We start from the raw sequence: 26,357 nt of genomic DNA, 5'->3' as shown, positions 1-26,357 counted from the left end.
AGTTGTAACAGTTGCAACAGTTGCAACAGTTACAGCTGAAGCAGTTGCAACAGTTGCTAAGGCAGTAGTTGATTTGGTGGTTGCAACAGTAGCAGTTGAATTGCCAGTTGCAACAGTGGCAGTTGAAGCAGTTGAATCAGTAGTTGCAGCAGTAGCAGATGAAGCAGTTGAATCAGCAGTTGCAGCAGTAGCAGTTGAAGCAGTTGAATCAGTAATTGCAGCAGTAGCAGATGAAGCAGTTGAATCAGCAGGTGCAGCAGTAGCAGATGAAGCAGTTGAATCAGCAGTTGCAGCAGTAGCAGTTGAAGCAGTTGAATCAGTAATTGCAGCAGTAGCAATTGAAGCAATTGAGTCAGTAATTGCAGCAGTAGCAGATGAAGCAGTTGAATCAGCAGTTGCAGCAGTAGCAGTTGAAGCAATTGAATCAGTAATTGCAGCAGTAGCAATTGAAGCAATTGAGTCAGTAATTGCAGCAGTAGCAGTTGAAGCAGTTGAATCAGCAGTTGCAGCAGTAGCAGTTGAAGCAATTGAATCAGTAATTGCAGCAGTAGCAGATGAAGCAGTTGAATCAGTAATTGCAGCAGTAGCAGATGAAGCAGTTGAATCAGCAGTTGCAGCAGTAGCAGTTGAAGCAGTTGAATCAGTAATTGCAGCAGTAGCAGATGAAGCAGTTGAATCAGCAGTTGCAGCAGTAGCAGTTGAAGCAGTTGAATCAGTAATTGCAGCAGTAGCAATTGAAGCAGTTGAATCAGCAGTTACACCACGAACAGTTGAAGCAGTTGAATCTCCAGTTGCAGCAGTAGCAGTTGAAGCAACTGAATCAGTAGTTGTAACAGTTGCAACAGTTGCAACAGTTACAGCTGAAGCAGTTGCAACAGTTGCTAAGGCAGTAGTTGATTTGGTGGTTGCAACAGTAGCAGTTGAATTGCCAGTTGCAACAGTGGCAGTTGAAGCAGTTGAATCAGTAATTGCAGCAGTAGCAGATGAAGCAGTTGAATCAGCAGTTGCAGCAGTAGCAGTTGAAACAATTGAGTCAGCAGTTGCAACAGTGGTACTTGAAGCAGTTGAATGAGTAGTTGCAGCAGTAGCAGTTGAAGCAGTTGAATCAGCAGTTGCAGCAGTAGCAGATGAAGCAGTTGAATCAGCAGTTGCAGCAGTAGCAGATGAAGCAGTTGAATCAGCAGTTGCAGCAGTAGCAGATGAAGCAGTTGAATCAGCAGTTGCAGCAGTAGCAGATGAAGCAGTTGAATCAACAGTTACACCACGAACAGTTGAAGCAGTTGAATCTCCAGTTTCAGCAGTAGCAGTTGAAGCAACTGCATCAGTAGTTGTAACAGTTGCAACAGTTGCAACAGTTACAGCTGAAGCAGTTGCAACAGTTGCTAAGGCAGTAGTTGATTTGGTGGTTGCAACAGTAGCAGTTGAATTGCCAGTTGCAACAGTGGCAGATGAAGCAGTTGAATCAGTAATTGCAGCAGTAGCAGATGAAGCAGTTGAATCAGTAGTTGCAGCAGTAGCAATTGAAGCAGTTGAATCAGTAGTTGCAGCAGTAGCAATTGAAGCAGTTGAATCAGTAGTTGCAGCAGTAACAGTTGAAGCAACTGAATCAGCAGTTGCACCATGAACAGTTGAAGCAGTTGAATGAGTAATTGCAGCAGTAGCAGTTGAAGCAGTTGATTCAGTAGTTGTAACAGCAGCAGTTGCTAAATCAGAAGTTGAACCAGTCATTGATTTGGTGGTTGCAACAGTAGCAGTTGCAACAGTTGCACGTGAAGCAGTTGCAACAGTTGCAACAGTTGCAACAGTTGCAGTTGAAGCAGTTGCAACAGTTGCAGGTGAAGCAGTTGCAACAGTTGCTAAACCAGTAGTTGAAGTGGTGGTTGCAACAGTTGCAGCTGAAGCAGTTGCATCAGTTGCAACAGTTGCACGTGAAGCAGTTGCACCAGTTGCTAAGTCAGGAGTCGCATCGGCACCTGCAGCAGTTGCAGCAGTGATCCCACGTGACTCCATCTCCTCTTCGTTTGTCCACCGCCTTCTCTCCACCTTCACCACGTCCACCACCTCATCCACCTCGTCCACCAGTTCCATCTCCTCCTCTACCTCCTCCACCTCCTCCACCTTCACATCCTCCACCCCCTCCACCAGCTCCATCTCCACCTCCTCCACCACCTCCACCTCGTCCACCACCTCCTCCTCCACCCCCTCCACCTCCATCTCCACCTCCTCCACCTCCACCTCCTCCTGGACCTCCACCACCACCTCCACCTTCACCCCCTCCACCACCTCTCTCTTCTCTCTAACGGCACCTCTAACCTCCTCCACCTCCACCACCTCCTCATCCTCCACTAGCTCCTCCATCTCCCCCACCTCCACCTCCTCCTCCACCACCTCGTCCACCACCTCCACCACCTCCTCCTCCATCTCCCCCACCTCCACCACCACCTCCTCCACCTCCCCCACCCCCTCCTCAACCTCCTCCACCCCTTCTCTCTTCTCTCTAACGGCACCTCTAACCTCCTCCTCCACCCCCTCCTCCTCCACCTCCACCTCCTCCACCTCCTCCTCCACCACCTCCTCCATCTCCACCTCTCTCTTCTTTCTGACGGCACCTCTAACCACCTCCACCTCCTCCCCCACCCCCTCCTCCACCTCCTCCTCCACCACCACCACCTCCTCCACCACCTCCACCACCTCCCCCACCTCCTCCTCCACCTCCTCCTCCACCACGTCCACCTCCTCCACCTCCACCTCCTCGTCCACCACCACCACTCTGAGTCCCCGCAGCCTCGTGCCGCTGAGTGCCGCCCAGACGAGGTCTCTGGCCCCCCCAGGAGCCCACGCGGTGAGCAGTGGGGGGGGCACCACGAGGTGGGGGGCACCCAGCGGGACACACGGACAGAGGGGGGAGGGGGCGGGGGGGGAGGTGGAGGTGGTGGAGGTGGTGGAGGAGGGGGAGGTGGAGGGGGTGGAGGGGGTGGAGGGGGAGGGGGAGGAGGTGGAGGGGGTGGAGGTGGAGGGGGAGGAGGGGGAGGTGGTGGAGGTGGTGGAGGTGGAGGAGGTGGAGGGGGAGGAGGTGGTGGAGGGGGTGGAGGGGGAGGAGGGGGAGGAGGTGGAGGGGGTGGAGGGGGTGGTGGTGGAGGTGGTGGAGGTGGAGGAGGTGGAGGGGGAGGAGGTGGTGGAGGGGGTGGAGGGGGAGGAGGTGGTGGAGGGGGTGGAGGGGGAGGAGGGGGAGGAGGTGGAGGGGGTGGAGGGGGTGGTGGTGGAGGTGGTGGAGGTGGAGGAGGTGGAGGGGGAGGAGGTGGTGGAGGGGGTGGAGGGGGAGGAGGGGGAGGAAGTGGAGGGGGTGGAGGTGGAGGGGGAGGAGGGGGAGGAGGTGGAGGTGGAGGAGGTGGTGGAGGTGGAGGATGAGGGGGAGGTGGAATGGGAGGGGGCGGGGGGGGAGGTGGAGGGGGTGGAGGGGGTGGAGGGGGAGGAGGTGGAGCGGGAGGAGGGGGTGGAGGGGGTGGAGGGGGTGGAGCGGGAGGTGGTGGAGGGGGAGGAGGTGGAGGGGGTGGAGGATGAGGTGGAGGTGGTGGAGGGGGTGGAGGTGGTGGATGAGGGGGAGGTGGAAGGGGAGGGGGTGGGGGTGGTGGTGGTGGAGGTGGAGGTGGTGGTGAGGGGGAGGTGGGGGAGGTGGAGGGGGTGGGGGAGGTGGAGGTGGAGGAGGGGGTGGAAGGGGTGGAGGGGGTGGAGGTGGTGGAGGTGGTGGAGGTGGAGGTGGTGGAGGTGGAGGGGGTGGAGGAGGTGGATGAGGAGGTGGTGGAGATGGTGGTGGTGGTGGAGGTGGAGGAGGTGGAGGATGAGAAGGGGGAGGAGGTGGTGGAGGTGGTGGAGGAGGTGAATGAGGTGGAGGAGGGGGTGTACGAGGTGGTGGAGCTGGTGAAGGTGGAGGTGGTGGAGGTGGTGGAGGAGGTGGAGGAGGTGGAGGTGGAGGTGGAGGAGGAGGTGGAGGAGGTGAAGGAGGGAGCAGGGAAGGGGCAGAAACACAGAACAGCCGGGCAGCCTGCAGCGCGCATCACGAGAGAGTGGGAACCACGTGGTGGTGATGGTGGTGATGGTGGTGATGGTGGTGATGGTGGTGGTGATGATGGTGGTGATGGTGGTGATGGTGGTGGTGATGATGGTGGTGATGGTGGTGATGGTGGTGGTGATGATGGTGGTGATGGTGGTGATGGTGGTGGTGATGATGATGGTGGTGGTGGTGGTGGTGATGATGGTGGTGGTGGTGATGGTGGTGGTGATGGTGGTGATGATGATGGTGGTGGTGATGATGGTGGTGATGATGATGGTGGTGGTGGTGATGGTGGTGGTGATGGTGGTGATGATGGTGGTGGTGATGGTGATGATGGTGGTGGTGGTGATGGTGATGGTGGTGATGGTGGTGATGATGGTGGTGGTGATGATGGTGGTGGTGATGGTGATGATGGTGGTGGTGGTGGTGATGGTGGTGGTGGTGATGGTGGTGATGATGGTGGTGATGGTGATGGTGATGATGATGATGGTGGTGATGATGATGGTGGTGATTGTGGTGATGATGTTGATGATGGTGATGGTGGTGGTGATGATGGTGTTGGTGGTGATGGTGATGGTGGTGATGATGATGGTGGTGATGATGATGGTGGTGGTGGTGATGGTGGTGGTGATGGTGGTGATGATGGTGGTGGTGATGGTGATGATGGTGGTGGTGGTGATGGTGATGGTGGTGATGGTGGTGATGATGGTGGTGGTGATGATGGTGGTGGTGATGGTGATGATGGTGGTGGTGGTGGTGATGGTGGTGGTGGTGATGGTGGTGATGATGGTGGTGATGGTGATGATGATGATGGTGGTGATGATGATGGTGGTGATTGTGGTGATGATGTTGATGATGGTGATGGTGGTGGTGATGATGATGGTGGTGGTGATGATGGTGGTGATGTTGATGCATTTAACAATGGTGATGGTGGTGATGGTGGTGATGATGGTGGTGATGATGGTGGTGATGATGGTGGTAATGTTGATGCATTTAACAATGGTGATGGTGGTGATGGTGGTGATGATGGTGATGATGATGGTGGTGATGATGATGGTGGTGATGATGATGGTTGTGATGATGGTGGTGATGATGGTGATGATGATGGTGGTGATGATGGTGGTGATGATGGTGGTGGTGATGATGGTGGTGATGGTGATGATGGTGGTGATGATGGTGGTGGTGATGATGGTGGTGATGAGAGCGATGGGGGTAGTGATGACGACACTTCTATCCACGTCACCAACATCACCACCATCACGGGAATCTTCATTATCCTGGAGGAATCACCATCACCACCATCATCACCATCATCATCACCATCACCATCACCACCATCATCACCATCATCATCACCATCATCATCAACAATATCATCATCATCATCACCATCATCATCACCACCATCATCACCATCATCATCAACATCACCACCATCATCATCACCATCATCACCACCATCATCACCATCATCATCAACATCACCACCATCATCATCACCATCACCAACATCATCACCATCATCATCACCATCATCACCATCACCAACATCACCAACATCACCATCATCACCAACATCATCACCATCATCACCATCATCACCAACATCATCACCATCATCACCAACATCATCACCATCATCATCACCACCATCACCACCACCATCACCACCATTACCACCATCATCAACATCTTACCATCATCACCATTACCATCATCATCACCATCATCATCAACAACATCCTCACCATCATCACCACCACCACCATCATCACCATCATCCTGACCATCATCACCACCATCATCATCACCACCATCACCATCATCATCACCATCATCATCATCACCATCATCATCATCACCATCATCACCATCATCATCACCATCATCATCATCACCATCATCACCATCATCACCATCATCACCATCATCACCACCATCATCACCACCATCATCATCACCACCATCACCATCATCATCACCATCATCATCATCACCATCATCACCATCATCACCATCATCACCCTCATCATCACCATCATTACCATCACCATCATCACCATCATCACCATCATCACCATTCAACATCATCATCACCATCATCATCACCATCATCATCATCTTACCATCACCATCATCATCACCACCATCAACACCATCTACACCGTCACTATCATCACCATCAATAAAGGTGAGTAGGTGAGTGAGTGAGTAGGTGAGTGAGTAGATGTGTGGGTAGGTGAGTGAGTAGGTGAGTGAGTGAGTGGGTGAGTGAGTAGGTGAGTGAGTGGGTGAGTGAGGTGAGTGAGTGAGTAGGTGAATGAGTGGGTGAGTGGGTAGGTGAGTGGGTGAGTAGGTGAGTGAGTAGGTGAGTGAGTAGGTGAGTGAGTGGGTGAGTGGGTGAGTAGGTGAGTGAGTGGGTGAGTGGGTGAGTAGGTGAGTGAGTAGGTGAGTGAGTGGGTGAGTAGGTGAGCGAGTAGGTGAGCGAGTGGGTGAGTGGGTGAGTAGGTGAGTGAGTGGGTGAGTGAGTGGGTGAGTAGGTGAGTAGGTGAGTGAGTAGGTGAGCGAGTGGGTGACTGAGTAGGTGAGTAGGTGAGTGAGTAGGTGAATGAGTGGGTGAGTGAGTAGGTGAGTGAGTGGCTGAGTGAGTGAGTAGGTGAGTGAGTAGGTGAGTAGGTGAGTGAGTAGGTCAATGAGTGGGTAAGTGGGTGAGTGATTAGTTGAGTGACTAACTGAGTAGGTGGGTGACTGAGTAGGTGAGTGAGTAGGTGGGTGAGTAGGTGAGTGAGTAGGTGAGTGAGTAGGTGAGTGAGTAGGTGAGTGAGTGAGTGGGTGAGTGTGTGGGTGAGTGACTGACTGAGTAGGTGAGTGAGTGAGTAGGTGAGTGAGTAGGTGGGTGAGTAGGTGAGTGAGTAGGTGAGTGAGTAGGTGAGTGAGTGAGTGGGTGAGTGAGTGGGTGAGTGAGTAGGTGAGCGAGTGGGTGAGTGACTGACTGAGTAGGTGAGTGACCGAGTAGGTGAGTGAGTAGGTGAGCGAGTGGGTGAGTGGGTGAGTAGGTGAGTGAGTGAGTGGGTGAGTGAGTAGGTGAGCGAGTAGGTGAGTGAGTAGATGGGTGAGTAGATGGGTGAGTGAGTAGGTGAGTGAGCAGGTGAATGAGTCGTTGCGCTACGAACCCGGCAATTTGATCCTCGCTCACCACCGCCAAACACCTCCCCTAGGTCGACTCAGCCTCAAACGAGTACCTGGTGTAGTAGCGGTAGTGCCGTAGTGACACTGGGGGAGAGACAAAGGCGGCCCGGCGTGGTGCTGGCCACCCACCCCCCCTCGTGTGTGCCACAGAGTGCTACTCGCTAACAGCACTTGCCCCAACAGTCTGTTGAGGCTACACGGGGGATCTTTGTCTTTGTGGTGGCAACCCGCAGCTGCTGCTGCTACTACTGCTTCTGCTCGCTATGCTGAAGGAACTTGCCCTTGACAAGGCAGACCAGAGGCTACCTGGGGGAGCTTTGGCAGCCCCGGGTAGTAACCGGTTCGATAATTAACTCGCCGGTAATGGCCGCGAATGCAGCGATGCGGATAATCTCCCTAATCCACTGCGGAGATCTCACTCACTCACTCACCTACTCACCCACTCAGTCACTCACCTACTCACTCACCTACTCACCTACTCACTCACTCACTCACCTACTCAGTCACTCAGTCACTCAGTCAGTCACTCACCTACACGCTCACCTACTCACTCACCTACTCACTCACTCACTCAGTCACTCACCCACCCACTCACTCACCTACTCATTCACCTACTCACTCACCCACTCACTCACCCACTCACTCACCTACTCACTCACCCACTCACCTACTCATTCTCTCACTCACCTACTCACTCACTCACCCACTCAGTCACTCACCTACACACTCACCTACTCACTCACTCACCTACACACTCACCTACTCACTCACTCACTCACCTACTCACTCACTCACCCACGCACTCACTCAGTCTCTCACTCAGTCACTCAGTCACTCACGCACTCACCCACTCACCCACTCAGTCACTCACACACTCACCTACTCACTAACCTACTCACTCACCTACTCACCCACTCAGTCACTCACCTACTCACTCACCTACTCACTCACCTACTCACTCACATACTCACCCGCTCACTCAGTCACTCACCTACACGCTCACCTACTCATTCACCTACTCACTCACCTACTCACCCACTCAGTCACTCAGTCACTCACACACTCACCCACTGAGTCAGTCACTCACCTACTCACTCACCTACTCACCCACTCAGTCACTCACACACTCACCTACTCACTCACCTACTCACTCACCTACTCACTCACTCAGTCACTCACACACTCACCTACTCACTCACCTACTCACTCACTCAGTCACTCACACACTCACGCACTCACCCACTCAGTCAGTCAGTCAGTCACTCACTCACCCACTCACTCACCCACTCAGTCAGTCAGTCACCCACTCACTCATTCACTTACCCACTCAGTCAGTCAGTCACCCACTCACTCATTCACCTACTCACTCACCTACTCACTCACCTACTCACCCACTCAGTCACTCAGTCACTCACACACTCACCCACTGAGTCAGTCACTCACCTACTCACTCACCTACTCACCCACTCAGTCACTCACACACTCACCTACTCACTCACCTACTCACTCACCTACTCACTCACTCAGTCACTCACACACTCACCTACTCACTCACCTACTCACTCACTCCGTCACTCACACACTCACGCACTCACCCACTCAGTCAGTCAGTCAGTCACTCACTCACCCACTCACTCACCCACTCAGTCAGTCAGTCACCCACTCACTCATTCACCTACTCATTCACCTACTCACTCGTCCTCTGGCTTGAGATGGCTGCCACCTATGGGTCAGATGATTGCATTGCACCATTAAGCAATTGGTAATTAAATATAATATTTTTGTCCTAAAATGTGTAACATTTTGGAAACATTTTTTCACGAACATTAATTGTCACGCACAACGAGTCTGTGTGCAAAATATCAGCTCGATTGGATCAATGGAAGTGGATTAAAAAACGACCGAAAGATTTGCACGGTCCTAAGCAAGCAAGCGAACTTAATATAAAGGATTTAAAAAGTGGCGTTTTTTGTCAATTTTCTTACCGTGGATTTCACACCTGATGACGATTGCTTATGTTAGCAATCGAAACGTCGTGAGAATTGTATTTTCTAATTTTTAGAATTTTATTATTTTATTATTTCCCTTCTCCGTGATTTTACCGAAAGAACCAAGAAGATGAATCCCCGCATTCACGAACGCTTTAAATAGAAAACGACAACTGCTGGTAGCTTACCAGTAGTTCTTATTTTAATTTCATCTATATTCGTATCTTTCTCCCTACGTAACGCTTTTACCAAGGACCCAACGAGTTTGAATCCCCGCCGTCACGCAAAAGCTTTCAGTCCGAGATCGAAACTCAACAGCAGCATCAAGCAAGCAAGCGAGCCTTCGACACAATTCAATTAAACCCACAATCAAACCGGAACTACCTTTTATTGTGAGCAGTTCTTATTTTAATTTCATCTATATTCGTATCTTTCTCCCCACGTAACGCTTTTACCAAGGACCCAACTAGTTTGAATCCCCGCCGTCACGCAAAGCTTTCAGTCGAGATCGAAACTCAACAGCAGCATCAAGCAAGCAAGCAAGCGAGCCTTCGACACAATTCAATTAAACCCACAATCAAACCGGAACTACCTTTTATTGTGAGCAGTTCTTATTTTAATTTCATCTATATTCGTATCTTTCTCCCTACGTAACGCTTTTACCAAGGACCCAACGAGTTTGAATCCCCGCCGTCACGCAAAAGCTTTCAGTCCGAGATCGAAACTCAACAGCAGCATCAAGCAAGCGAGCGAGCCTTCGACACAATTCAATTAAACCCACAATCAAACCGGAACTACCTTTTATTGTGAGCAGTTCTTATTTTAATTTCATCTATATTCGTATCTTTCTCCCTACGTAACGCTTTTACCAAGGACCCAACGAGTTTGAATCCCCGCCGTCACGCAAAAGCTTTCAGTCCGAGATCGAAACTCAACAGCAGCAGCAAGCAAGCGAGCGAGCCTTCGACACAATTCAATTAAACCCACAATCAAACCGGAACTACCTTTTATTGTGAGCAGTTTAGGCAGAGCAAAAACATCAACCGGTGGAGATCTGACCCTTGGTTTCATGGTTCTTTCGGTAAAGTCACGTAGAATGGAAATAATAAGATAATTAAATATGCTACATTCCTCTTGATATGCAAATTATTTTGTCAAGGCGCCCTTCCCCCCTCCATCCCAGCTTAAATAGTCGCTCCAAGCCTGGTGGTGTTTCATTCAGACGCTGTCTTCTCGACAGACCTGTTCTCCACCTGAGGACGGCTGCTTGCGTTGTGGCCGAAACGTCGTGAGAATTGTATTTTATTATGTTAAATTTTTATTATTTTATTATTTCCCTTCTACGTGACTTTACCGAAAGAACCAAGAAGATGAATCCCTGCAGTCACGAAAGAAGCTGTACATCGAAATTGAATAATATTATATTATTTTATTATAGTATATTATAATATTTTTATTATGTTTTATTTTTTATTATTTCATTACTTCCCTTCTACGTGACGACTTTACCGAAAGAACCAAGAAGATGAATCCCTGCTGCAGTCACGAAAGAAGCTTTACATCGAAATCTGACCCTTAGTTTCGTTCGGTTAGAGTCACCATACGGGTAATTCCTGCGGGGCGCGAAAGCTTCGGGTCAAGTTTGGGGCGGATATTCAATCGGACAGGCGGAATTGGGACATCGCGGGTGATGAACGCGGCCGATATGGTCACCGCCATCACCAGCATCACGCAGAGATTTATAGGAGCCGATAAATGATTTCGATACAGAGAGACCCATAGACACCCATAGAGAGAGCCACAGAGACCCATAGACACCCATAGAGAGAGCCACAGAGACCCATAGACACCCATAGAGAGAGCCACAGAGACCCATAGACAGACACCCATAGAGACCTACAGAGACCCATAGACACCCATAGAGAGAGCCACAGAGACCCATAGACACCCATAGAGAGAGCCACAGAGACCCATACTCATAGAGACCCACAGAGACCCATACTCATAGAGACCCACAGAGACCCACAGAGACCCAGACTCATAGAGACCTACAGAGACCCACACTCACAGAGACCCACAGAGACCCATACTCATAGAGACCCACAGAGACCCATACTCATAGAGACTCATAGACACCCACAGAGACCCACAGAGACCCATACTCATAGAGACCCACACAGACCTACACAGACCCACAGAGACCCACAGACACCCACAGAGACCCACAGAGACCCACAGAGACCCATAGACACCCACAGAGCCCCACACTACAACTAAACTAAGTTTGTGTCACCAGGTGTAAGACCCACTCAGCTGCTGTGTAGATATTGTATCAGAAGCTCAGCCACGTGACTGATATCATCATCATCATCATCACCACGTGACTGATATCATCATAATCATCATCACCACGTGACTGATATCATCATCATCATCATCACCACGTGACTGACATCGTCATCATCATCACCACGTGACTGACATCATCATCATCATCACCACGTGACTGATATCATCATCATCATCATCACGTGACTGATATCATCATCGTCATCACCACGTGACTGATATCATCATCATCATCACCACGTGACTGACATCATCATCATCACCACGTGACTGATATCATCATCATCATCACCACGTGACTGATATCATCATCACCATGTGCACATTGATAGCAGCAGACAAAGACTCTGAGCTCGTGGTGACGTTGATTCTAAACGTGGAGGGGGGAGAAACCGGAGGACACGGAGAGAAAAATCCACGGGGAGAGAGACGCAGACTCCAAATACACAGCAGCAGCAGCATCGTCAGGGTCGGGATGGAACCCACGACCTCCTGTAGACCAGGCGAGGGAGTTCACATCTCTTAGACCACCATGATGACCATGATGATGATAGAGACGCAGACTCCAAATCTACAGCAGCAGCAGCAGCGTCGTCAGGTTCGGGATGGAACCCACGACCTCCTGTAGACCAGGCGAGGTAGTCAACATCTCCGAACACAGCCAATGCTGTCGCCTCGAACACCTTCACCGTCCGTTGTACAACACTCCTATTGCACCCCCTGCCTCTCCACTCCCTCCCCCTCCTGCCCCCCCCTCCTCCCTCCCTCTCCTCCCTCCCCCTCCTCTCACGTCCCCAATCCGTGCACCACCTGATGCCTCCTGAGGCCCCCGATCCGCGAGTAGCCCCGTCCGCATGCCGGACACACGAACGGCTTGGGCCGGGCGTGCGTCCGCTGGTGTCGCCGCAGGTGCCCCGCTTGGGCGAACGACGCCCCGCACGACCCGCACGCGAACGGCCTCTCGCCCGTGTGGGTGCGGTGATGGATCCGCACACTCGCCTTGAAGTTGGAGCCGTACGGGCAGAGCGGGCAGAGGTGGCGCTTGCCAGCACCGGCGGGGAGAGCCGCGGGCGCTCGGCGGACATGTGGCGAGTGCCTGGAGCGAAGGTGGTTCTGCAGCACCGAGTGGCAGAGGAACTGGCGGGCGCAGAGGGGGCATGGGACGCGTCGAACCTGGATGTGGACCTCGCCTGACGGTGGTGGTGGTGACGGTGTGGGAGGGAGACACGGGGGGGGGGGGGAGACATGGGGGGGGAGAGATGGGGGGAGAGACACGGGGGAGAGACACGGGGGAGAGACACGGGGGAGAGAGACACGGGGGGAGAGAGGGAGACACGGGAGGGAGACACGAGGCAGAGAGGGAGACACGGGAGGGAGACACGAGGGGAGAGAGGGAGACACGGGGGGGAGACACGGGGGGAAACACGGGAGGGAGACACGGGGGAGAGACACAGGGGGAGAGACACGGGAGGGAGACACGGGAGGGAGACACGGGAGGGAGACACGGGGGGAGAGAGGGAGACACGGGGGGGAGACACGGGGGAGAGAGGGAGACACGAGAGGGAGACACGGGGGGGAGACACGGGGGGGAGAGAGGGAGACACGGGAGGGAGACACGAGGGGAGAGAGGGAGACACGGGAGGGAGACACGAGGGGAGAGAGGGAGACACGGGGGGGAGACACGGGGGGGAGACACGGGGGGAGACACGGGAGGGAGACACGGGGGAGAGACACAGGGGGAGAGACACGGGAGGGAGACACGGGAGGGAGACACGGGGGGAGAGAGGGAGACACGGGGGGGAGACACGGGGGGAGAGAGGGAGACACGGGAGGGAGACACGAGGGAGAGAGGGAGACACGGGGGAGAGAGGGAGACACGGGAGGGAGACACAGGGGAGAGACACGGGAGGGAGACATGGGAGGGAGACACGGGGGGGGGGGGGGGAGACACGGGGGGGGGGGGGAGAGAGGGAGACACGGGGGGGGGGGAGAGACACGGGGGGGAGAGAGAGGGAGACACAGGAGGGAGACACGGTACGGCCGGGTACGGGTAGCCGTTTGCGACCCTGGTGCGGCCCTGTCTTAAGCGGACCCCTGTCTTAAAGGGACCCCTGTCTTAAGGGGACCCCCCTTGTCTTAAGGGAGGCAACGTTTCCCGCGGGACTCACCGTCCTTGTCGTCGTTATCCTGCTGGTTGCTCACGGACTGCTGCCCATCCACCTCCTCATTGTCCTCCTCCTCCTCATTGTCCTCCTCCTCCTCCTCCTCCACCTTCACGTCCACCTCGACGGGGCGGAGCAGTCCCCGTTTGTCCCTCGAGTTTGACTCCTCCTCATCGTCCTCTTCCTCCTCATCATCATCCTCCTCCTCCACCATCACGTCCACCTCGACGGGACGGAGCAGGCCACGCTCGTCCATCGAGTTTGACTCCTCCTCATCATCCTCCTCATCATCATCCTCATCATCCTCCTCCTCGTCCTCCTCCACCTTCACGTCCACCTCGACGGGGCGGGGCAGTCCCCGTTTGTCCCTCGAGTTTGACTCCTCCTCATCATCCTCCTCCTCCTCATCGTCCTCCTCCTCATCATCCTCCTCCACCTTCACGTCCACCTCGACGGGACGGGGCAGTCCCCGCTCGTCCCAGATGTCCGACGTCTCCTCCAGCTTGACGTGGCGTCCGTCGCCGGTCCGCCCGGTGCCCGCTGCCGAACCGGAACAGCCGTCACCACCGTCACCGCCGTCACCACCGTCACCACCGTCACCACCGTCACCACCGTCACCACCGTCACCACCGTCACCGCCGTCACCGCCGTCACTACCGTCACCACCGTCACCACCGTCACCACCGTCACCACCGTCACCGCCACCCCCCGGCCCGGCCTGCGGCCACCACGTCCCGTCGCCGAAGGCGTCTTCGCGCTCCTGCTTGATGGCAACGGGCCGATGACAGCCGTCCCGGCTCCCCTCCGCCTTCATTCCTGGCCACGCCCCGAATAAGTTGGGGGGGGGTCCTCCACCTCCACCTCCATCTCCTCCCTCTCCTGCTCCACCTCCTCCTCCACCTCCTCCTCCTCCAGCCTCCTCGCCTCTTCCACCGAGTTGCTCTTCCGATGGCGGACGTGGGGCAGGCGGAGCGTGAGGAAGCGGCCGTGGCGCCGTCGTCTTGACGGGGACTTTCCGCTTGCGGCTATTTGCCTTCCTCCGCGGCGTGGCGGGCGGCTCGCCCCGAGGGGCCCCAGGGCCTCCCCCTCCCAGCGTCCCGTGCGGCTCCATGACGCTTGAACACCCCCCCCCCCCCCGCCGCACCCCGCCCCAAACACTCGACCCGCGAGTGGATCGACCGATGGAACGGCGGCGAGGGGTACGCTGTAGCGGGCGCGAGGGGTACGCTGTAGCGGGAGCGAGGGGTACGCTGTAGCGGGAGCGAGGGGTACGCTGTAGCGGGCGCGAGGGGTACGCTGTAGCGGGAGCGAGGGGTACGCTGTAGCGGGAGCGAGGGGTACGCTGTAGCGGGAGCGAGGGGTACGCTGTAGCGGGAGCGAGAGGTACGCTGTAGCGGGAGCGAGGGGTACTATGTAGCGGGAGCGAGGGGTATGCTGTAGCGGGAGCGAGGGGTACGCTGTAGCGGGAGCGAGAGGTACGCTGTAGCGGGAGAGAGGGGCACGCTGTAGCGGGCGCGAGGGGTACGCTGTAGCGGGAGCGAGGGTACGCTGTAGCGGGCGCGAGGGGTACGCTGTAGCGGGAGCGAGGGGTACGCTGTAGCGGGAGCGAGGGGTACTATGTAGCGGGAGCGAGGGGTACGCTGTAGCGGGCGCGAGGGGTACGCTGTAGCGGGAGCGAGGGGTACGCTGTAGCGGGCGCGAGGGGTACGCTGTAGCGGGAGCGAGGGGCACGCTGTAGCGACGACGAGGGGTACGCTGTAGCGGGCGTGAGGGGTACGCTGTAGCGGGAGCGAGGGGTACGCTGTAGCGGGAGCGAGGGGTACGCTGTAGCGGGAGCGAGGGGTACGCTGTAGCGGGAGCGAGGGGTACTATGTAGCGGGAGCGAGGGGTACGCTGTAGCGGGCGCGAGGGGTACGCTGTAGCGGGAGCGAGGGGTACGCTGTAGCGGGAGCGAGGGGTACGCTGTAGCGGGCGCGAGGGGTACGCTGTAGCGGGAGCGAGGGGCACGCTGTAGCGACGACGAGGGGTACGCTGTAGCGGGCGCGAGGGGTACGCTGTAGCGGGCGCGAGGGGTACGCTGTAGCGGGAGCGAGGGGTACGTTGTAGCGGGAGCGAGGGGTACGCTGTAGCGGGCGCTCGTGAGGGGGTTGCGTGCGGGCGACAGGCCTCTCCGTCTCTCGTTTCGGGGCGTTTCTGTATCGACGCAGAGTAGGGGGAGCACATCGGGATCAAGACGAACCCAAAACAAAACAAAAAAACATGACATCGCGGAGAGTAAATGCGGCGTTGAGCCCGACACAGCCATTATCCGAGAGGTTTATCGCGTCAACAAATCTGGCTGCCGCCTGGTGATGCTGGCTGTTGTCACGGTACTCGGATTGTAAATGTTGCGGATTTGCTCTCCAACACACAACCGGTGTAGTGCTGTACTAGTATACTGCACTAAACATGACATTATATACTACACTACAGGGGCATCTCACTCCTCAGTGTGCCGGGAAAGGTCCTGGCAAGGATTATTCAACATCGCCTTGCTAGGCACGCTGAGGAGAGGCTTGCGGAGCCCCAATGCGGTTTCAGGAAAGGGCGGTCCTGCACAGATGCCATATTTTCTGTCCGTCTGCTACAGCAGAGGTGTAGGGAATTCTAAAAAGACCTACATCTCTGCTTTATTGACCTGGTCAAGGCCTATGATACCATCAGTAGGCCTGGGCTCTGGGTTGTTTTTCGTGCTTTCAGAGTCCCTGACCCTCTGCTCACGATCATTAAGGACCTTCATGATGGTGAGCGGGCCCGGATAAAACTACGTGGCCGGGAGTCTGAGCCATTCCCTGTTCACCTTGGGGTGCGGCAGGGATGTCCTCTGGCTCCCACATTATTTAACATCTATTTTGACCACGTAGTTCGTGATATAATGGGAGGCTGATCGATGCCCGGGTGCGGTCAAGGGATGGCTCCCTATTGCTCAACCACGTTATGGTTGAGCAAGTAGTGGAGAGAGTGGAGAGTTTCCCATACCTGGGCAGTGTGCTCATGACCGGCTCCAGTTTGACAGCAGAGGTCTCACTCCGAATCAGTCGAGCGGCAATATCTTTTCATCGGTTGCGCAACGCTGTGTGGAAGCTACCTGGTCTGTCGCTCCGCACGAAGCTTCAGGTCTTCTCGGCCACGGTCATTCCCTCCCTTCTCTACGCTTGCGAAACGTGGACCCCCCTAGTGGAGCATCTTCGCCAGTTGGAAACATCTAGGCTGGCCAGCCTACGATCCATCCTGGGTTTAGCCTGCAGGCTGGATTGTGTGAGGAGCTCACAAATCCACTTAGTGGCGAATGGTGGTTGTTGATGTAGGTGGTGGTGGTGGTGTAGGTGGTGATGTAGGTGGTGATGTAAGTGGTGGTGGTGTTGTTGTTGTAGGTGGTGGTGGTGTTGTTGTTGGTGGTGGTGTAGGTGGTGGTGGTGTAGGTGGTGGTGTAGGTGGTGGTGGTGGTGGTGTAGGTGGTGGTGGTGTAGGTGGTGTAGGTGGTGGTGTAGGTGGTGGTGTAGGTGGTGGTGGTGTAGGTGGTGTAGGTGGTGGTGTAGGTGGTGTAGGTGGTGGTGTAGGTGGTGGTGGTGTAGGTGGTGTAGGGGGAGCACATCGGGATCAAGACGAACCCAAAACAAAACAAAAAAACATGACATCGCGGAGAGTAAATGCGGCGTTGAGCCCGACACAGCCATTATCCGAGAGGTTTATCGCGTCAACAAATCTGGCTGCCGCCTGGTGATGCTGGCTGTTGTCACGGTACTCGGATTGTAAATGTTGCGGATTTGCTCTCCAACACACAACCGGTGTAGTGCTGTACTAGTATACTGCACTAAACATGACATTATATACTACACTACAGGGGCATCTCACTCCTCAGTGTGCCGGGAAAGGTCCTGGCAAGGATTATTCAACATCGCCTTGCTAGGCACGCTGAGGAGAGGCTTGCGGAGCCCCAATGCGGTTTCAGGAAAGGGCGGTCCTGCACAGATGCCATATTTTCTGTCCGTCTGCTACAGCAGAGGTGTAGGGAATTCTAAAAAGACCTACATCTCTGCTTTATTGACCTGGTCAAGGCCTATGATACCATCAGTAGGCCTGGGCTCTGGGTTGTTTTTCGTGCTTTCAGAGTCCCTGACCCTCTGCTCACGATCATTAAGGACCTTCATGATGGTGAGCGGGCCCGGATAAAACTACGTGGCCGGGAGTCTGAGCCATTCCCTGTTCACCTTGGGGTGCGGCAGGGATGTCCTCTGGCTCCCACATTATTTAACATCTATTTTGACCACGTAGTTCGTGATATAATGGGAGGCTGATCGATGCCCGGGTGCGGTCAAGGGATGGCTCCCTATTGCTCAACCACGTTATGGTTGAGCAAGTAGTGGAGAGAGTGGAGAGTTTCCCATACCTGGGCAGTGTGCTCATGACCGGCTCCAGTTTGACAGCAGAGGTCTCACTCCGAATCAGTCGAGCGGCAATATCTTTTCATCGGTTGCGTAACGCTGTGTGGAAGCTACCTGGTCTGTCGCTCCGCACGAAGCTTCAGGTCTTCTCGGCCACGGTCATTCCCTCCCTTCTCTACGCTTGCGAAACGTGGACCCCCCTAAAGGAGCATCTTCGCCAGTTGGAAACATTTAGGCTGGCCAGCCTACGATCCATCCTGGGTTTAACCTGCAGGCTGGATTGTGTGAGGAGCTCACAAATCCACTTAGTGGCGAATGGTGGTTGTTGATGTAGGTGGTGGTGGTGGTGGTGTAGGTGGTGATGTAGGTGGTGATGTAAGTGGTGGTGGTGTTGTTGTTGTAGGTGGTGGTGGTGTTGTTGTTGGTGGTGGTGTAGGTGGTGGTGGTGTAGGTGGTGGTGTAGGTGGTGGTGGTGGTGTAGGTGGTGGTGGTGTAGGTGGTGTAGGTGGTGGTGTAGGTGGTGGTGGTGTAGGTGGTGTAGGTGGTGGTGTAGGTGGTGTAGGTGGTGGTGGTGTAGGTGGTGTAGGTGGTGTAGGTGGTGGTGGTGTAGGTGGTGTAGGTGGTGGTGTAGGTGGTGGTGGTGTAGGTGGTGCAGGTAGTGTAGGTGGTGGTGTAGGTGGTGGTGGTGGTCTAGGTGGTGGTGTAGGTGGTGGTGGTGTAGGTGGTGGTGGTGTAGGTGGTGGTGCAGGTGGTGTAGGTGTAGGTGGTGGTGTAGGTGGTGGTGGTGGTGTAGGTGGTGGTGGTGTAGGTGGTGGTGTAGGTGGTGTAGGTGGTGGTGGTGTAGGTGGTGGTGCAGGTGGTGTAGGTGTAGGTGGTGGTAGTGTAGGTGGTTGTGGTTGTTGTTGGTGGTTGTTGTTGGTGGTGTAGGTGGTGGTGTAGGTGGTGGTGTAGGTGGTGGTAGTGTAGGTGGTTGTGGTTGTTGTTGGTGGTTGTTGGTGGTGTAGGTGGTGGTTGTTGTTGTTGGTGGTAGTGTAGGTGTTGGTGTAGGTGGTGGTTGTTGTTGGTTATTGTTGTTGGTGGTGGTTATTGTTGTTGGTGGTGGTTATTGTTGTTGGTGGTGGTGTAGGTGGTTGTTGTTGTTGGTGGTGGTTGTTGGTGGTTGTGGTGGTGGTTGTTGTTGTTGTTGTGCTGAGTGGTCAAGGCCTCACCGCGAGCTCTTGCCGCCTGGGCTGTCGCGTGACGTCACCGGCGTGGGTGGAGAAAGTGTTGTGCGTGATGACGTCACGGAAGAGGAGAGTGTGGGTGGTGACGTCACGAGCGTGCGTGGTGACGTCACGAGTGTACGTGTGACGTCGCTAGTAGTGGACGGGGGGGTGCGTTGTGACAAGGCGAGTGTACGCGGTGACGTCACCGAAATAGGGGTGTGGGCTACGTGGAGACGTCATGTAGCTGTTGGTTGCCGGGTACGTGGTGACGTCACCAGATAAGGGTGTAGGCTGCGTAATGACGTCATTAGCACAGTGGGGCGGGTGCGCACAGGGTGCGTGGTGACGTCACCAACAGAGAGTCAGAATACATGACGTTAAAATTGGATATCGTGACGTCACGGCTGCCGAGCCAGTGCGATGACGTCGTCTAGCTATCGGAAGCAGTGAAGTGACGTCACGAGGCTGTTTCCAGACAGAGGGAGAAAGGAACAAGGAGGGCAGGCGGCGATCAGGTGAGAGACTGGGCCTCACACACCACACACACACACACCCCACACCACACACACCACACACACCACACACACACACCACACACACACCACACACACACCACACACACACACCACACACACCACACACACCACACACACCACACACACCACACACCACACACACCACACACACACCACACACACACCACACACACACCACACACCACACACACACCACACACACACACCACACACACACCACACACACACACACCACACACACCACACACCACACACACACCACACACACACCACACACACACCACACACACACACACCACACACACACCACACACACACCACACACACACACACACCACACACCACACACCACACACACACCACACACCACACACACACCACACACCACACACCACACACACACCACACACACACACCACACACCACACACACACCACACACCACACACACACCACACACACACACCACACACACACCACACACACACACACCACACACACCACACACACCACACACACACACACCACACACACACACCACACACCACACACACACCACACACACACACCACACACACACCACACACACACCACACACACACCACACACACACCACACACACACACACCACACACACACCACACACACACACACCACACACACACACCACACACACACCACACACACACACACCACACCACACACACACACCACACACACACCACACACACCACACACACCACACACACACACACCACACACACACCACACACACACCACACACACACCACACACCACACACACACCACACACACACCACACACACACCACACACACACACCACACACACACCACACACACACCACACACACCACACACACACCACACACACACACACCACACACACACCACACACACACCACACACACACACACCACACACACACACCACACACACACACACCACACACACACACACCGCACACACACCACACACATACACACCACACACACACACACCACACACACACACACCGCACACACACACACCACACACACACACCACATACACACCACACACACACACCACACACACACACCACACACACACCACACACACACACCACACACACACCACACACACACCACACACACCACACACACACCACACACACACACACCACACACACACCACACACACACCACACACACACACACCACACACACACACCACACACACACACACCACACACACACACACCGCACACACACCACACACATACACACCACACACACACACCACACACACACACCACACACACACCACACACACACACCACACACACACACCACACACACACCACACACACACACCACACACACACACCACACACACCACACACACAGACACTCATGCACACTCATAGACACACACCTACACACACTCCCACACAGACACACTCCCACACAGACACACACACAGACAAAGATCCCCCGTGTAGCCTTAACAGACTGTAGAGGCAAGTGCTGTTAGCGAGCACCTATGAAGGCCGGCACGGCACACGAGGGGGTGGGTGGCCAGCACCACGCCCGGCCGCCTTTGTCTCCCCAGTGGCGATGTTTACTACACACCGCACCAGGTACTCATTTGAGGCTGAGTCGACCTAGGGGAGGCCCGGGACCGGTTGAAATAATCGTCACCGATGGTGTGTGGTGTGTGGGTGTGGTGTGTGTGGTGTCATTTGTGTGGTGTGTGTGGTGTGTGTGTGGTGTGTGTGGTGTGTTTTTTACATCGTAGTTTAGTGGTAGTTAATGAATTGTACAAGACCTACATCTTTGCTTTATTGAACTGGTCAAGGCCTATGATACCATCAGTAGGCCTGGGCTCTGGGTTGTTCTTCGTGCTTTCGGAGTCCCTGACCCTCTGCTCACGATCATTAAGGACCTTCGTGATGGTGAGCGGGCCCCGGTAAAACTACGTGGCCGGGAGTCGGAGCCTTTCCCTGTACACCTTGGGGTGCGACAGGGATGTCCTCTGGCTCCCACATTATTTAACATCTATTTCGACCGCGTAGTTCGTGAAGCCTTCGATGGCTGCACCGGAGGAATTTCCATCTGGTACAGATACAACGGGAGGCTGATCGATGCCCGGGTGCGATCAAGGGATGGCTCCCTATTGGTCAACCACGTTATGTATGCCGATGATCTGGTAATTTACACTCACACAGAGGAGGAGTTGGAGGCGCTGCTGCTGAGCCTGGAGCTTGCCACTAAGTGGTGGGGCCTCACCATCAGCCCCACCAAAACGAAGCACCTGCCTGGGTGTTTTGTACCATCGGGCACTCCACCCCCACAACTCCCAATCGGTGATGGGGCAGTTGTGGAGAGAGTGGAGAGTTTCCCAGACTTGGGCAGTGTGCTCATGACCGGCTCCGGTTTGACAGCAGAGGTCTCGCTCCGAATCAGTCGAGCGGCAATATCTTTTCATCGGTTGCGTAACGCTGTGTGGAAGCTACCTGGTCTGTCGCTCCGCACGAAGCTTCAGGTCTTCTCGGCCACAGTCATTCCCTCCCCTGGCCTGGCACAAGCGTCGTGGTGACGTCACCGCCACTTAGTGGCGAATGGCGGTTGTTGAATTAAAGAGTGGGTGAATGAACGAGTGGGTGATTGGGTGGGTGAGTGAGTGAATGACAAGTCTGTGTAGCACTGGGGGAGAAAAAGACGGCCGGGCATAGTAGTGTAGTGTATAGTGTAGTGTGTAGTGTAGTGTGTAGTGTAGTGTATAGTAATGTAGTGTATAGTGTAGTGTGTAGTGTATAGTAGTGTAGTGTATAGTAGTATAGTGCATAGTGTAGTGTATAGTGTAGTGTGTAGTGTATAGTAGTGTATAGTAGTATAGTGTATAGTAGTGTAGTGTATAGTATAATAGTAGTGTAGTGTATAGTAGTGTGGTGTATAGACCCATAGACTACTCACACAGAGACCCATAGACTACTCACACACCCATAGACTACTCGCACAGAGACTCACACAGAGACCCATAGACTACTCACACAGACACCCATAGACTACTCACACAGAGACCCATAGACTACTCACACAGAGACTCATAGACTACTCACACAGAGACCCATAGACTACTCACACAGAGACCCATAGACTACTCACACAGAGACCCACAGACTACTCACACAGAGACCCATAGACTACTCACACAGAGACCCATAGACTACTCACACAGAGACCCACAGACTACTCACACAGAGACCCGTAGACTACTCACACAGACCCACAGACTACTCACACATAGACCCATAGACTACTCACACAGAGACCCATAGACTACTCACACACAGACCCATAGTCTACTCACACAGAGACCCACAGACTACTCACACAGAGACCCACAGACTACTCACACAGAGACCCACAGACTACTCACACAGAGACTCACACAGAGACCCATAGACTCACACAGAGACCCACAGACTACTCACACAGACTCACACAGAGACCCATAGACTACTCACACAGAGACTCACAGAGACTCACACAGAGACCCACAGACTACTCACACAGAGGACCCACAGACTACTCACACAGAGACCCACAGACTACTCACACAGAGACCCCATAGACTACTCACACAGAGACCCATAGACTACTCACACAGAGACCCACAGACTACTCACACAGAGACCCACAGACTACTCACACAGAGACCCACAGAGACTCACACAGAGACCATAGACTCACACAGAGACCCACAGACTACTCACACAGAGACTCACAGAGACTCACACAGAGACCCATAGACTCACACAGAGACCACAGACTACTCACACAGACTACTCACACAGAGACCCACAGACAACTCGCACGGGGGGGGGGATCTCCCTTGATCCCCATGTGATAACAACCCGTCAATCCCACCCCACCCGTCCCGTCCCGTTTCCGCGTAGGACTGCTCGCGTACAACATTCCGCCCAAAATTTCTTTCCCCGGCTCCGTCGCCCGTCCCGCCGCGCCCCGCCCGGCCGCAATGGAACGCCGTCGCCCGTCCGGCGGCGCAAGCAAGTGGCACCAGTGCGGTCGCCTGCACGTACGGCACCCACCGCAAGGCGCACATGCGCATACACCTGCGCACGCACACGGGAGAACGCCCCTTCGTGTGCACCGTCTGCTGGAAGGAGTTCACGCAGCTGGGCAGCCTCCAGCGGCACCAGCGGACGCACACCAGCGAGCAGCCGTTCAAGTGCGCCGCTTGCGGGCGGGCCTTCACCCAGCTGGGCAACCTGAAGCGCCACCAGCGGACCCACACGGGCGACCGGCCCTTCGGCTGCCCCGAGTGCGGACGGGCCTTTGCCGTGTCCTCGCACCTCCGGCGACACCGCGCGGTGCACGGGCCCGACCGGCCGTTCCGCTGCGAGGAGTGCGGGAAGGGCTTCGGGCAGGCGAGGGCCCTGGCACGGCACGGGAAGAGGCACGTCGTCGTGAAGGGAGGAGAGGGGGAGGTGGTGGTGAAGGAGGTGGTGAAGGAGGAGGGGGAGGTGAAGGAGGTGGTGAAGGAGGGGGGGGGAGGTGGTGAAGGAGGGGGAGGAGGAGGAGGAGGAGGTGGAGGAGGTGGAGCAGGAGGAGGATGACTATGAAGACGAAGGAGACAGCGGAGACAGAAGGAGACGAAGGAGAGGAAGGAGAGGAAGGGGTAGGGGAGGAAGGAGGAGCAGAAGGAGGGGAAGAAGGAGGAGAAAGGAGGAGGAGGTGGAAGATGAAGATGACGACGATGATGATGAAGGAGACAGCGGAGACGGAGGAGGGGAGTAAGGAGACGAAGAAGGAGTGGAAGGAGGGGAAGGAGAGGAGGAAGGAGGGGGAGGAGGTGGTGAAGGAGGGGGAGGAGGAGATGGTGAAGGAGGGGGGAGGAGGAAGCTGAAGGAGACAGCGGAGACAGCGGAGACGAAGGAGAGGAAGGAGAGGAAGGAGAGGAGGAAGGAGGGGGGGGAAGGAGGAGGGGAAGGAGGAGGGGAAGGAGGGAAGGAGGAGGGGAAGGAGGGGACGGCTGCGTTAGCGGCGGGAGACGTTGAGCCGCGTTGGTCCCACGGGAGGGGGGAGGAGTCACGGTAGGGGGAGGGGGCGAAAAGGGGGAGGAGCGAAAGGGGGAGGAGCCACGGAGGGGGAGGAGTCAAAGGGGGAGGAGCCACGGTGGAGGGGGAGGAGCCACGGAGGGGGGAGGAGTCACGGATGGGGAGGCGCCGGGGAGGAGTCACGGAGGGGGAGGAGTCAAAGGGGGAGGAGTCACGGAGGGGGAGGAGTCACGGATGGGGGTGCGCCGTGGAGGAGGAGTCACGGAGGGGGAGGAGTCAAAGGGGGAGGAGTCACGGAGGGGGGAGGAGTCACGGAGGGGGAGGAGTCGTGGATGGGGAGGCGCCGCGGAGGGGGAGGAGTCACGGGGGAGGGGAGCCACGAGGGGGGAGGAGCCACCGAGGGGGAGGAGCCACCGAGGGGGAGAGCCACCGAGGGGGAGGAGCCACCGAGGGGAGGAGCCACCGAGGGGGAGGAGCCACCGAGGGGGAGGAGCCACCGAGGGGGAGGAGGGGATACGAGACGGAAGAAGATGGCGATGATGGCGATGATGGCAGAGTGATGATGAAGGTGATGACGATGGCAGTGATGATGACGATGATGATGGTGATGATGATGATGGCGATGGCAGTGATGATGACGATGATGGCGATGGCGATGATGACGATGATGATGCAGTGATGATGATGATCGGCGATGATGGCGATGATGATGGCGATGATGGCGATGATGATGATGCTTGTGATGACGATTGGCAGTGATGCTGACGATGATGATGCAGTGATGATGATGGTGATGATGATCGATGGTGATGATGGCGATGGCTAGTGATGATGACGATGATGGCGATGGCGATGACGATGATGATGGCAGTGATTGATGATGATGGCCGATGATGATGATGATGATGATGGCGATGATGGCAGTGATGATGATGATAGTGATGACGATGGCAGTCATGATGATGGTGATAGTCGATGATGATTGGGATGATGATGGCGGTGATCGATTGGGATGATGATGGCGGTGATGATGATGATGGTCATGGCGATGATGATTGGGATGATGATGGCGGTGATGATTGGGATGATGATGGCGGTGATGATTGGATGATGATGGCGGTGATGATGATGATGATGGCGATGATGATTGGGATGATGATCGGCAGGATGATTGGGATGATGATGGCGGTGATGATTGGGATGATGATGGCGGTGATGATGATGATGGCGATGATGGCAGTGATGATGATGATGGCGATGATGATGATGACGATGGATGATGGCTGGTGATGATGATGATGGCGATGGCGGGTGATGATTGATGATGGCGATGATGATGATGATGATGGCGGTGAAGTATAATTTGTGATG

At 55.2% G+C, this 26,357-nt stretch overlaps 2 protein-coding genes across 2 annotated transcripts; one reads left to right on the top strand and one right to left on the bottom strand.

The window, feature by feature from the left end:
* Positions 1-12,342: 12,342 nt before the first annotated feature.
* On the bottom strand, positions 12,343-14,855 carry LOC144954317 (uncharacterized). Its single transcript, XM_078884840.1, has 2 exons — positions 13,746-14,855; positions 12,343-12,767 (listed from the first exon to the last, which is right to left on the bottom strand). The coding sequence occupies exons 1-2, from the start codon at positions 14,848-14,850 to the stop codon at positions 12,364-12,366; spliced, it is 1,509 nt and encodes a 502-aa protein (XP_078740966.1). The 5' UTR covers positions 14,851-14,855; the 3' UTR covers positions 12,343-12,363.
* A 4,950-nt stretch (positions 14,856-19,805) lies between these two features.
* On the top strand, positions 19,806-24,611 carry LOC144954310 (uncharacterized). The gene is made up of 3 exons (XM_078884832.1): positions 19,806-19,883; positions 23,865-24,452; positions 24,567-24,611. Exons 2-3 carry the CDS (start codon positions 24,030-24,032, stop codon positions 24,609-24,611), a joined length of 468 nt encoding a protein of 155 aa, XP_078740958.1. The 5' UTR covers positions 19,806-19,883; positions 23,865-24,029.
* Positions 24,612-26,357: the final 1,746 nt, after the last annotated feature.

The sequence above is a fragment of the Lampetra fluviatilis genome, unplaced genomic scaffold, assembly GCF_964198595.1.
Source record: "Lampetra fluviatilis unplaced genomic scaffold, kcLamFluv1.1 SCAFFOLD_148, whole genome shotgun sequence".
NCBI classification, from domain to species: domain Eukaryota; kingdom Metazoa; phylum Chordata; class Hyperoartia; order Petromyzontiformes; family Petromyzontidae; genus Lampetra; species Lampetra fluviatilis.
The sequence above is the reverse complement of the archived record's forward strand: the minus strand, read 5'-3'. Positions and strand labels throughout refer to the sequence as shown.